Source organism: Penicillium chrysogenum, assembly GCF_028827035.1.
Source record: "Penicillium chrysogenum strain IBT 35668 chromosome Unknown utg000001l_segment0_segment0, whole genome shotgun sequence".
Taxonomy (NCBI): domain Eukaryota; kingdom Fungi; phylum Ascomycota; class Eurotiomycetes; order Eurotiales; family Aspergillaceae; genus Penicillium; species Penicillium chrysogenum.
The window spans coordinates 5984973-5996849 of record NW_026622749.1 but is presented as its reverse complement, the minus strand read 5'-3'; the positions used below and the strand labels follow the sequence as shown (position 1 = coordinate 5996849).

Genomic DNA, 11877 nt, shown 5'->3' with positions numbered 1-11877 from the left:
GCTTCATGCTCTGACCCGCAAAGTCATGGACGGAATATGTCAGGGACACACAGGATGGTATGAAACCTGTGATAGCTGGCCGAAATGGAATCTTCGAGTGCCTTACGGCCTCTTGACGAATCACTACTCCGCGAACTGCCTCAACTCTCTCTCCGTATCGCCCCTCTACGAGAACCAGTATCATCACGAACCCTAAGCGTCCCATCGCCCCTAGAACCCAATGCCAGTGGAGCAAGGGACTCGAATAATATTTCCAATTCAAACAGCAATAGCGGAAAGATCCAGGCAAATGCAAAGGAAGGCCTGCCGACAGTTACGGAATTCCTGAACGCTGCTCGCATCAGGAAAACCGAACTCTCGGCAGACTCTCAGTCAAATGTGGAGCGTCCCCCAAGGCCGATACTTCCTGCTTTTGTGAATCTTCGTGCCCTGGAAAAGTTTCCGTTCTCGTCATCTTTCGATGATGATGCCCTCCAAGGGCCCCGCAAGCGTCGACGTCGAGACCCCCAGCCTGATTCATTCAGCGAGCATCTACAGTTACCTATCCCCCAGGCCCAGAAGGAGCAGCGGCCTCCTCCATTTGGGCCATTTGCTATTTTAAATGGATTGAATGAGCCCCCGCCCAATGCTGCACTTCTTCCACCGATCGAGGCTGGGTCTAATATCTCCCAGCTATTGAATAAGCCCTCCCGAGGCGATGCTGCTGCTGACTCTGGGACGTCAGTTTCGGCTCATGCCGCGATATCAGATGGCCAGCCTGCGGAAAGACGAGATACTAGACTTGAGGACATCCTCAGAACGTCTCTCAATGCGGATGGAGACCACGACCAAAATGATAATGTTGAAAATGTTCAAAGCACTAACCCAGTGGATCCAGATGAGATTGCCCTGGCCGTTCGTGAAGCAGAAAAGCTCAAGGATAGTAAGGAATCGCCACTCCCTCCCGCAGCAGATGCGCCAATGTCTCCTAAAACCCGTGGCCGGTCCCGTAAAAACCTGAGAAAGTGGTCCGAAGAAGAGACGACTAATCTACTTCGGGGCGTGATTAAATGCGGCATTGGCAACTGGACTGCTATTCTTGCTCAACCGGAATTGAAGTTCAATCAGCGAACTGCCTCAAATTTGAAAGACAGGTATGCTCGGTTCTTCGCCAAACTGTATGGTCTTATGCTAAAGCGGCGCTATGCTGAAGATTCCGAGTCTTATGTCCATGGGCATACAGGTGAGTAATGCGAATCTCTGGAGTCGTTTAATCGGAATCGCTAATATTACCACAGCGCATCCGATCCCGACTTGGCTGCAAAACAACTACATGACACTCTCGCTAACAGCCTACTCAAAGCCAAAGCAGAGGGCTCTGATGAATCACCCAGCAAACTCCACCTCTCCCATCTAATACCCTCCAACTTCGAACCAAACTTTGGAGCAGGAAGCCCGGCTTGCAATCCTCAAGAACCATTGATCTCGAGTACCGCATCCGACACAGATCCCAGGGGTAGTACTACTGCCCAATCACAGTCGCCCTCATCAGGAAACAGCACACCCGCTCTCTCAAGCAAGTCCCGCACAACGCTCGCATCTCTCGGAATCCCCGAACCACATGTCTCAAGAACCAAACGTCGCTCTCGGCGACCCTTCACAGCCGCCGAGGATGAAGCCCTACTTAAAGGCTACGCAGTCCACGGCTTTCAATGGACCCTAATCCAGCAAGATTCACGCTTGAACCTAAGTCACCGCAAAGCGACAGACCTCCGCGACCGCTTCAGAACCAAGTTCCCACACGCCTATCGCGACGGCGGTTCTGTGAGCGGAAAAGCCCTTACCAGCCAAAACCAGGCCCAAGAGTCCGCTGTAGGCACGTCGACCCCCCGTCCCCATGCTGGCACCGAACAATCTCCGAGCAAGGCTTATGCCATGACTCCGACTCAGACTCCGGCTACCACTCCTCGCACCTCGGTGTCGAGGGGTCGTCACGCTGCTACTCCCTCCCAGTCCAATCCTGCCCAGATTGATCCTGCGCTGTTGCCTCCGCCTCCGCAGGGCTTTTTGGAGCATTCGATGTATCTTCCTCCCGCTGCAGCTGCAGGTGCGCTTTCTTTCTCTTTGGATGATGGCCCTGGGACGGGTGCTTCTTCTGCGGTAGAGACACCGTGGGAAGATAATACCCTCGCTCCTATGATATGGGATGAATTGACCTAGTTGGATGTACCATGTTGCCAACGCATGTCATAGATTTTCACATTTCACTTGTTAATATTTTTGCCTTCTCATTTCATTGTCATTTTCACTTTATTCTCTTTCTTACTCGGCTTCTGATGTTCGATGCTCTGTGGAGCATTGTTATACCATCTTTCATTGTTCTCTGGCCTGTTTCCTGTTTCCATTGTTGATCTATATCCCGCAGTACACGATGGTTTCTGCTGCAGTTTGTATCCCATATAAGTTTTCGTTCGCAGTTCAATGTCATTGACAATTAGATTGATACCAAGGAGAAGGATATACAACAAGTCTGGTATTCCCACTATGGAGGAGGATAGCACCACGAAAGGTGAGATCAAAATGAAACAATGATGATAGATTGCTGGGAAGGCAAAAGAAAAACTAGGAAAAAGCGCCTGTCCAATTAAGACAACAAATAGTGCTGTATCTGCATCTGATTGAGAATAAAGAAGCGGTGGATTCGGATATCAAACGAGCATAAAAAAATTCAAGCAATGATCGTCACATAGCATACACTGCGGGTACCCATTTTCAATCGCGAAAGATATCTGTCGTGGAAAGGACATGAGAGTGAGGGAGCCGGAGAAGAGGGGAAACTGGAGATGAGGCGAGAAAGGGAATCCAGAGAGGCCAAATGCAAGGCCCATCCAATCCTGAGAATTGAGGCATGCTTCTCGTGAATGAATTAATGGTAAAGGCACTAGCCATCTACCATGCATTGCGGTCCCAGTTAGGATCTGCGAAATGAGCATTAGCATACATTCAACAGTAATCTGCACAAATGACTAGAGCAAACCCACCTTGTATGAAACTAGCAAGCACCTTACTCCCCGTCTGCAGAAGAGGGTGTCCAGCGACGATCTGCAGGAAGCGCTGTAGACCCTCGCGGCGATGCTCGATGACGTCGTCGCTGAACCGGTTGGTGAAAACCTTCCCGGGGAGCGGGGGTATAGTGACGCGCGTGCTCTCGCGCTCCAGGATATCGCGGAAATACTCGAAATCGGAGTACCGGCGGCGCACGACGGAGTGTTTCAATTTGAAGGCGGGGATGTTGGTCCGGCACACAATCTCGTACGACGTGTACATGTTGCGAGATGTGCCGTGGGTCTGGGGGTTGCGGACCTGTTGCAATCATTGTTAGTCTGCTGTGTTTGTTCTTGATGTCCGATGGGTGGTGATGCGATCTTGAGTGGGGTATGGGGGCTGATTAGGGGAGAGATATGGCACGAGACTGTGGGGTATTGGGGTGGGCGGTTGATTCAGGTGTGGGTATTGGGAATTCTGTATCAAGCAACTCACTTCTATCTCGAGGAAGTTCTCCGGTGGTCCGTAGATCTCCTCGAAGGACTGCTGTCGCGATTCTGGGACGGACTGCATCTTGGTGGGGTTGGGGTGATGCGGATGGAAAGTTGAGGGGAAGGCGAGTGGGCTTTTATATTTCAAATGCCCAAATTGGGAGTGTTATTCGATTAGACAGCTTGTCTCTCTCTAATTCCCTGGAACTGAACACCAGAGAGCAGATCCTAAGGAACCCGAGCTCGGAAGTTGGAGAAGCATCTCTATCAGTGGGGACCGGGGAAATCATTGATCCGCCATTTTGGCTTATCTGACAGCCGTTTTCTAATGTCGCATATATCCACGGATGTATACACCAGTGGACCAGTCGTTTGGTGCCCTTTTTTGATCCTTTTGTCTAATAAATGACTATCTCACCTAGAAATATGGCTTCAGCTCCAGCGACCTAGACATCAAAACCATTTAATCCAAGTTTTCTAGTCTAATGATCCACATCTACGGGGCCTCATCTCCCAAGATATTTTAGCTAGAACCAAAAGAATCCCTTATCCTAAATAAGTAAAGTCCGATAGGTCTTCCTATGAAGACCTCTCATGCTATCCACATCTTACTGACTAGTCAGTCTGACCACAAAAGCTAAGCACATTGAGCGAGCACAAGAATATTGATAGAATATCTATTGTCCACCAGAAGGCTAGAAATACTATGCTATTTCAAAATCTTGAGGATGCCCCCGTTCAGCCCCCCATCGCTGCATACCCTCGATCAGCGCACGACTAAATCCGGCGTGATATCGCATTCCGTTCTCGGGAAATGATGCCCGGCCAGCTCTCCACACGCTCCAGTTCTCAGCCATAGCGCCTTCAGGCGCGCGTAGAATTCCCATCGCCACATCTACAATCTCCGGTCGCCCGTCGCAATGGTAAAAGACAGTTGCACCACAAGTGCCGCAGAATACCCGGAGTACATCTTTCGAGGAGCGATAGCCCTTCGCTGACCCGATCAATAAGTCCTTGGGGAGACGCGGCGTGATATGGTCAATTGATACAAACATCCAACTAATAACATGTGTGCCAGTAACCAATCGACAGTCGTCACAGAGATCCATAGATGCAAGCCACTTGCTCTTGTCCAAGGGTGAAATCCATCCTTTACTTCGAGGACTTGCGACGAATTCCTCGCTAGGGCGAGCAATGGTGAAAGAGACTCCACCGCAATGACACTGCGCTAGGAGCTCTTTGCTTTCGGGATCAGGTGGCTGAGAATCGCTCCCGGCTATAGCCTGCGGAGACAGACCTAGATTTTCGATCTCCATTCGATGTCCGTCAATGAGCGAAAACACAGCTGCTAGTCCTCCATCCGGTGCAGAGGTCGGAAGCATATGGGCGTTGAACTTCCAAATGCCCTCATCCTCTCTATTGGCATCGAAGATTGCGGGAGTGATTACCCATTGACCATCAGCTCCTCCAATCTGGCAGCCACAAGTGCTGCAGAAATAGCCCGTCGCTGTTGATGCTGGGTGTTGATAACTAGTCAGTTTGTTGAGACTTGATGGTGCAATAAATTGAGGCTCCACACCAACTGGTAGTGGTGCGTGAAAGCTGCATGGTGCGCCGTGGGTGTAACGACATATGCTACAGTGACATAAGTGTATGTTCAAGGGAAAACATTCGGTTGGAACGGCGACAGTGAACTGGACATTCTTGCATTGGCACGAAGCCATTAATGTCTTGGTAGCCATCTTTGCTTCACAAAATGAGAAGTTCTTAAAGCACTACGAAGATGAAGCGGGGGTTAGGGTCTATTTGTGAATTCACAGGTCGGTTGCACGGGCCAGGACGCAAGGTTCGTATTCAGAGTCATCGCACAGTCATCGGAGTAGCCAGCTTGCTATATATATCTTTCTTTCACAGGGACGCAGATATCAAAGTACCACCTTCATCTAATATACCAAATTCGTCTCTTTCCTATGCGTTGTCTACGATGACGTCAATCATCCCAATTATAGCCTGGGTATGTGCATACATTAATGTAGACATCCGAAAGATCTTCTAGGTATTGCAAAATGCGATAAAAGGCCAGCAATGACGATAATAGTAACCCCAGTGATAAATGATAAGAGACAATGTTCTCTTCATCCTACCAGACTGACTCTCTGATTAATTGTTGGCCGTGCGAAGAATCACTTCCATGAATCATGAATACCTCTTGCATGCACCATCCGGGAACATGCTCGTGATGTCATAGCCTATGTCGTCCAAGACCCAATTTCTAAGGGATAGAGCGGTTATAATTAGATTCATCTAGCCTAAAACAGCTGTAATATTGTTTCCATGCCAAGTCTCTTCATATAAAATCCTCGTATCTTCGTGGCAATGCAAAGTTTCAACCACGGTTGTTTAGTCCCACCACACGCAGCAGATTGGAGATTGGACGAAAATTCAACTGCCAAAATGCACGTTTTTGTCTTAAAGCGACTTGATCTTCAATAGGAGCTTTGGTTCCTTAGGGCTTGAATACGAGCAACAGCGACGATTGTGTCAGAATGACCTGGATATTGTGTTAATGGGCGATCTTTTCCGTATAACGGTTAACTTGTTCGTATCAGTGGAGAAAGGTTGGAGAATATATAAACTTCTAATTCATCTTCTCGAAGTCCGCTATTCAACAGAAGTCAGACACTCTTGTGTAAAGTTCACCACTAGCCAAGGCTCAAACAATTATCATGCGTCTTTCCAACCATTTGATTCTGTTCTCTACCCACCTTGCCCTAAGCAGTATGTAACCATTCTAATATCGTCTCTACTCATGAAACCAACATTAATCTCTCCACATCTTATAGTCGCAGCCGGGTGCGGCGATGCTGATGCCTGCGTTGGAACTGAGATCTGCACCACCGCTACTTTCACAACTCCAACTCCAACTACCATCACGACCTGTGTACCTACACCAACGTGTCTAGGAGTTTACGGCAAGTATTGAACCACACATTTATGGAATCTAATTCTGACAACTATTAGCGGATTGTGAGTCCGGCGGTTCGGGCCAAATCTGCTGCTCCACATACTGTGCGGCCACTAAATGTCGATCGACTGACCCAGACTGGCCGAACTGCAAGGAGGATAATGGCCCATGCCTGGCAGATGAGAACTGCTGCTACGGAAACAAGTGTGTGGACGGACTTTGTACTCGATCTTGAGTCCAGGTTGAGTAGAGGACTTGTAGTGAGTTTACTTTTGGTCCTTGCTGGGGTTCATGAGGGGGTTTGATATTAAACTGCGTGCTGAAGTATTGGGCTGCCAAAGAAGGTAATGTAAATGATAAATGTAGCCCTGGAGTTACCAAATTGCCCTAATTATGTGTGACACTTAATAGCAGCATCCTTATCATTTTCTACTCAATGATAGTTGTCTACGCTACAGTTAAGTCAAAATGGACTAAACAAAAATAAAATCAGCAGCTAAGTCAACTATACAATTTGTTAGTTGTCTCTTTATTACCCATCGGGAAGGACTACAATCCATTGCAATGGGGAGCCTAAACCGATACCTATCGAAAGGGTTTGGCATGATTTCGCTTCCCGACATAGATATGGTTTCTGTAGAACATACATATTCAAAAGCCAGAGATTCGTTTACTACAGGCTTCTGTTTTCCAGCATATAATGCGCTCATCTTGGTTCTTGAAAGGTCAATTGAGTTCTACACCTTATGGAAATAATGCAATTCCGTCACACCAAAAGCCACAGGGCTGAAGCGGGTGACACCAAGTGGGTGTGACACAGCTGGAGGCCGATTCATAAATGAAAAGCTTACTGCAGATAGATCAATGCCCCAGCTTCATACCTACCTAGGTAGGTATCCTAGAGATGCTTATTAAATATAGTTAGTGTGCCAACGATGTATCTTCATGACCTAGATGTTGCATTCTAAAAATACAGGGTGCTTAGAAGATGTTCTGTTACAGCCTGCCCCTGGACTAGCGAGTTACACATTAGGCCAAAAGACCCCTATACACTCAGATATTCCAGGCCCCGAGATATAGTGCGTGTCATGGCATGTTCGAGCAAATGGCGGTATCGGAGTTAAGCCTCGGAGATAAGCCGATGAATGACATAACCCAAAACCAGCCCGTGACCGAGGTCGGGACTTATCTATGTACGATAAGCATCCATGGATCTCTCCTCATCTCCACTACAACAATACAAAATATGAGTTCAAGGACACCTGATGATGGGACTGAATCTTCAAGGGGCTCAGAAGGGATCTGGCATCCTGTCCATGAATGGCTAGAAAACGACGAGCTGGATACGGAATATCACCCCGCGTTGGAGCCCTCCGAGCACGATGGCGCATGGGAGGACGACATACCCAATGAAGATCAGCAAATGGGCTCGGGGGTTGCAAGTGGTAGGACTAACACCTGGCCCTCACAATAGTATGAAAATGGACTAACCGCTTTGTTGTGATAGAAAATACGCACATCAATATCGGAAATATCCAAATCGAACTTACTGCGGACGATTCAGAGAGTGAGGACACAGACGATCTAAATGAGGGCCACACGCGCGGTAGGCAGCGCTCGGAATTTTCGTTGCGTACTAGTGCAATGGCTCACATCTTACAGTGCCGGCTTCCCGATTATTCGAGTTGCTTGCATCAAGTGGTTTACAACATATCCTCCAAGCCAATGGTTGGCCAACCGCCATGGAAGAAGAGCAGGAGACGCTGGAAGATGAAGACGACGAGTTAAGCGACGAAGATTTCATGCCCATATTCCGAAATCGCCTCCGAGCCAGACGATCCACAGAAACCCTTAAACTGCCACCAGTGCCTAACCCGGAGGGCAAGAAGTTGATGAGCGAAGGTCATTTCGGAACTGACCAATTCTACGGCGACCGGCTCAGGCAGCGGAAGAAGTTTCTGGCGACAAGTCTTATGTGGCGAGAACTAGGCATTGATACTGATGGAGTGCGAAAAAGAGCCGGTCAATCTATCTCCCAGGTAAGCGATGTGTATAGATGACACGGAGATTACAATAGCGAGCAGGACTAACGCATACGTTTGCGCCTACTAGGGCCTCATTCCAAGTTCGATTGCAGACAAGATCATTCACTATGATACGCGAAGTTATTCAGGCCAGTTCTCAGATGATGGGAATTTCTTTTTCTGTTGCGCACAAGACTTCAAGGTTCGGATGTACGACACATCCAATCCGTACGATTGGAAGTACTACAAAACCGTCGATTATCCGTTCGGCCAGTGGACTATCACCGATGCGACTCTGAGCCCCGACAATCGCTTTCTCGTTTACAGTTCAATACGAAGTCAGGCATATATGGCTAGCACGGACCCAGAGGACAATTCGGATCCCACTGTTTTAGATCTATCAACTCCACCGGGACAAAGGAGAAGGCGGAGCTGGGGTAGTTCACACTTCGGGGTAAGTGAAGTGATGCATTAATTGGCATTTCAATGATTAACTGGGTGCATTTTTTACTAGATTTGGTCTCTTCGATTCTCTGGGGATGGACGTGAGGTGGTCGCCGGCACATCAGAAGACTCGGTTATCGTTTATGATTTAGAAACACGACAGCCTGTTTTGAATCTACGAGAACGGCACCAACATCATGTCAATGCTGTGTGTTACGGCGACACATCATCCCCGCACATCCTGTACTCCGGATCGGATGACACGACAATTAGGGTTTGGGACAGGCGGTCAATGGGCGATGGGCGTGAAGCCGGTGCCTTTATGGGCCACACCGAAGGACTAACGTATGTTGACAGCAAGGGCGACGGCCGATACGTCTTGTCAAATAGCAAAGACCAAACAATGAAGCTTTGGGATCTACGGAAGATGATGACATCTGCCGATATCGAAAACATCGACCCATTCGACTACTCAACCGGCTTCGATTACCGCTTCGAGCAATATCCAGACCAGTACCGCAGAAATGCCAAGAATGACTGCTCCGTTGTTACATATCGGGGCCATCGTGTCCTGAAAACATTGATTCGCTGCCACTTCTCGCCACCTGGAAGCACCAATTCACGTTATGTTTACAGTGGGAGTGAAGACGGCAAGGTTTATGTGTACAACCTGGATGCCACACTAGCTGGCACCATTGACGTTGGCCAAGCGACATTCAACTCACGACCGCGTGATCCAGATGCCTATGCTACAGCCTATGAGATGAGTGGGGAGATGCTGTGGAGGACTTGCGTTCGCGATGCAAGCTGGCACCCCAATGCGCCAGTACTAGCAGGTAGGATCTATCCCCCGGAACATTGGACTTTAGTGGGCGTTGCTAATCCTGTATTCAGCAACTTCCTGGAATGGCTGGGGCTTGTCTACTGGCACTTGTACAGTGCATTCTTGGAATGCCGGTGCTGCTAAAGACGAAGGGGATCCACCAGCTGGGAAGAGTTACGACGACAGACTACGACACATTCCTGAGTTTGACCAATACCGCGAGAGTGCACCGCATGGTCGACCCCGGCGTCCATTGCGCAGTCGGCCTGTTCGTCGATGGGTTGGTGACGAGGAAGCAGAGGACGCAATATGGTAAGTCGAGGATGATTCGTCTTTTCAGTTCGACAAAAGCATTGAAAGCTGGCTTTTGATTCTGCTCATCTTGCGTGTCCTTTTTTGCTGTATCTTTGCACAATACATGTATGTACTCGATTGGAATAGCTACATCTCTCTTTGACGAATGCAATACGTCATTTCGTCTAGCCGATCGCTGTAGATGATTCCAGGCGGCTCAGAAGCCCAATGTCAAGGACTTATAGATGGGTATGGAATGCTTCAAATGCATGGATTAAGTAAAACAAGGACCCCTAATGATACATGCGAAAAAAAAGGGTGGTATCTCATAGATAGCGATCACGCTCTGCCTCCTATCGCTCGCCGATAAAAGCGCCAAGTGGTGATCACCACGGAAATTCAAAACACGGAAGGAAATTGCTGCTTCCCAGTGGGAAAGCTCGAAGCCCAGGCTTGTTTGGGAAGGCCTGCGGGGTAGTCATAGTGCGTAGGCAGAGCGGTGGCCATTGATGGGTTCACATGTCATCCAGTATGTTGCGATACGGCTTCTTATCTTTCACCATCACTTCATCATCCGCAGGTTTTCCCAATAAACAACTAACTTTCTCCATCTCCATCAACTCGACAGATGGATCTGAGCGTCTCCTGGGAGCCTCCTTTAAGCGCCACCGACCAGCACTTGGTTGACAGGAATATGAACTGCAGCAAACAGATTAGTACATTGATACATGAAGTCAACATGTGCAGACTCAAGCCCGCGTTTTAGAACACATACTCAGCTTAACGAAGTAGCCAATGGCTCCCTGTTGGCGATGTCAGCTACTCCGCCTCGAAACCACGATCTAGGGTTACCACAATGCCACATACCATGACAAGGAAGCCCATGCCAACAGCTTGGCTAATCTTGATGAATTCACGCTTGTCGGCTATTGTTAAAAAATAAAGTCAGCGTTTCAGAGGCGTTGCGAAATGACTGCCGATCGACATCAACATACGCTTGGTGCAGCGGCGAACAAATTGGGAGCCCTCCCGGACGAAGTCCTTAGGGATATCGGCAAGCTCTTGGAGGGTTTCAGACATGATGGCGAAAATCAGGGAATATGAAAAAGATAAATGATGAAGAAGAACAAGCTGCGACAAATGAAGAAGAACAGGTGGTTTCTCCGGGAATGACCAATTGGCCTCTGCGGCCCGGGGAACTGGAGAATATTTGTTCCAGTGCAGGTCTGGCCCGTTCGCCAACCGCGACCTCATCTCGCCGTCGCTCATCGCCGCGCTTAGTTATCGTTGTGCCTGTGCCCGTATACAACGTACAAACCGGCGAATACCAAACAGCCTGTGGAAGATTTCGCGTTTCTCGGCGTCGCATTGGTTCCCCAAGAAGCTCCGCTTTCCTTCACTGCCTTCCTTCACTTGACTCCTCTCTCTCACCAGCTCTTCCCATTCGCGACTCTCCTTTGCCTGTCTGTGGCGGACTTCTTCCTCTCTTCCCCTCGTTTTACTCTGTATCCGGTCATCCCACGGAACAAGGTTCCTCTTCTCTGTACACCGCATCTGCAAAGTCGCTCTCAGTCTTGTTTCTACCGGAAGCGCTTTCTCCGCTTCGGATTGTACGTATTGTCTGGCTTCAACTGTTCTCCTGTCTGTCCTACCTATGTTACCCTTCGTGGGCTTGGCCAATCTTCCGTCCGCTTCACGGTCATGACTCCAACGGCTGTTGGGAGCTAATAACCGAAGCTTGCTATCCCTACTCTGACTGCGGTTTCTTGTCTTATGACATTTTCGTTTTCTCTATGCTAATTGGTGGCTTGT

At 48.7% G+C, this 11877-nt stretch overlaps 6 protein-coding genes across 6 annotated transcripts; 3 read left to right on the top strand and 3 right to left on the bottom strand.

Annotated features, from left to right (window-relative positions):
- Positions 1-84: 84 nt before the first annotated feature.
- N7489_002375 (telomere repeat binding factor family protein) lies at positions 85-2199 on the top strand (the record flags this gene model as incomplete). The annotated part of the gene is made up of 2 exons (XM_056708130.1): positions 85-1133; positions 1278-2199. 2 exons carry the CDS (start codon positions 85-87, stop codon positions 2197-2199), a joined length of 1971 nt encoding a protein of 656 aa, XP_056572432.1.
- A 729-nt stretch (positions 2200-2928) lies between these two features.
- N7489_002374 (sorting nexin-3) lies at positions 2929-3597 on the bottom strand (the record flags this gene model as incomplete). Its single annotated transcript, XM_056708129.1, has 3 exons — positions 2929-2957; positions 3021-3342; positions 3520-3597. The coding sequence occupies 3 exons, from the start codon at positions 3595-3597 to the stop codon at positions 2929-2931; spliced, it is 429 nt and encodes a 142-aa protein (XP_056572431.1).
- Positions 3598-4219: 622 nt separating this feature from the next.
- N7489_002373 (GFA family protein) lies at positions 4220-5123 on the bottom strand (the record flags this gene model as incomplete). Its single annotated transcript, XM_056708128.1, has 2 exons — positions 4220-5031; positions 5099-5123. 2 exons carry the CDS (start codon positions 5121-5123, stop codon positions 4220-4222), a joined length of 837 nt encoding a protein of 278 aa, XP_056572430.1.
- Positions 5124-6241: 1118 nt separating this feature from the next.
- Positions 6242-6498, top strand: N7489_002372 (uncharacterized protein; the record flags this gene model as incomplete). Its single annotated transcript, XM_056708127.1, has 2 exons — positions 6242-6293; positions 6359-6498. 2 exons carry the CDS (start codon positions 6242-6244, stop codon positions 6496-6498), a joined length of 192 nt encoding a protein of 63 aa, XP_056572429.1.
- A 1228-nt stretch (positions 6499-7726) lies between these two features.
- On the top strand, positions 7727-10087 carry N7489_002371 (WD40 repeat domain-containing protein; the record flags this gene model as incomplete). The annotated part of the gene is made up of 6 exons (XM_056708126.1): positions 7727-7925; positions 7988-8086; positions 8143-8519; positions 8593-8958; positions 9019-9784; positions 9843-10087. The coding sequence occupies 6 exons, from the start codon at positions 7727-7729 to the stop codon at positions 10085-10087; spliced, it is 2052 nt and encodes a 683-aa protein (XP_056572428.1).
- A 636-nt stretch (positions 10088-10723) lies between these two features.
- Positions 10724-11145, bottom strand: N7489_002370 (translocon subunit SSS1; the record flags this gene model as incomplete). Its single annotated transcript, XM_056708125.1, has 4 exons — positions 10724-10764; positions 10841-10868; positions 10933-10991; positions 11061-11145. The coding sequence occupies 4 exons, from the start codon at positions 11143-11145 to the stop codon at positions 10724-10726; spliced, it is 213 nt and encodes a 70-aa protein (XP_056572427.1).
- Between the last annotated feature and the right edge of the window lie 732 nt (positions 11146-11877).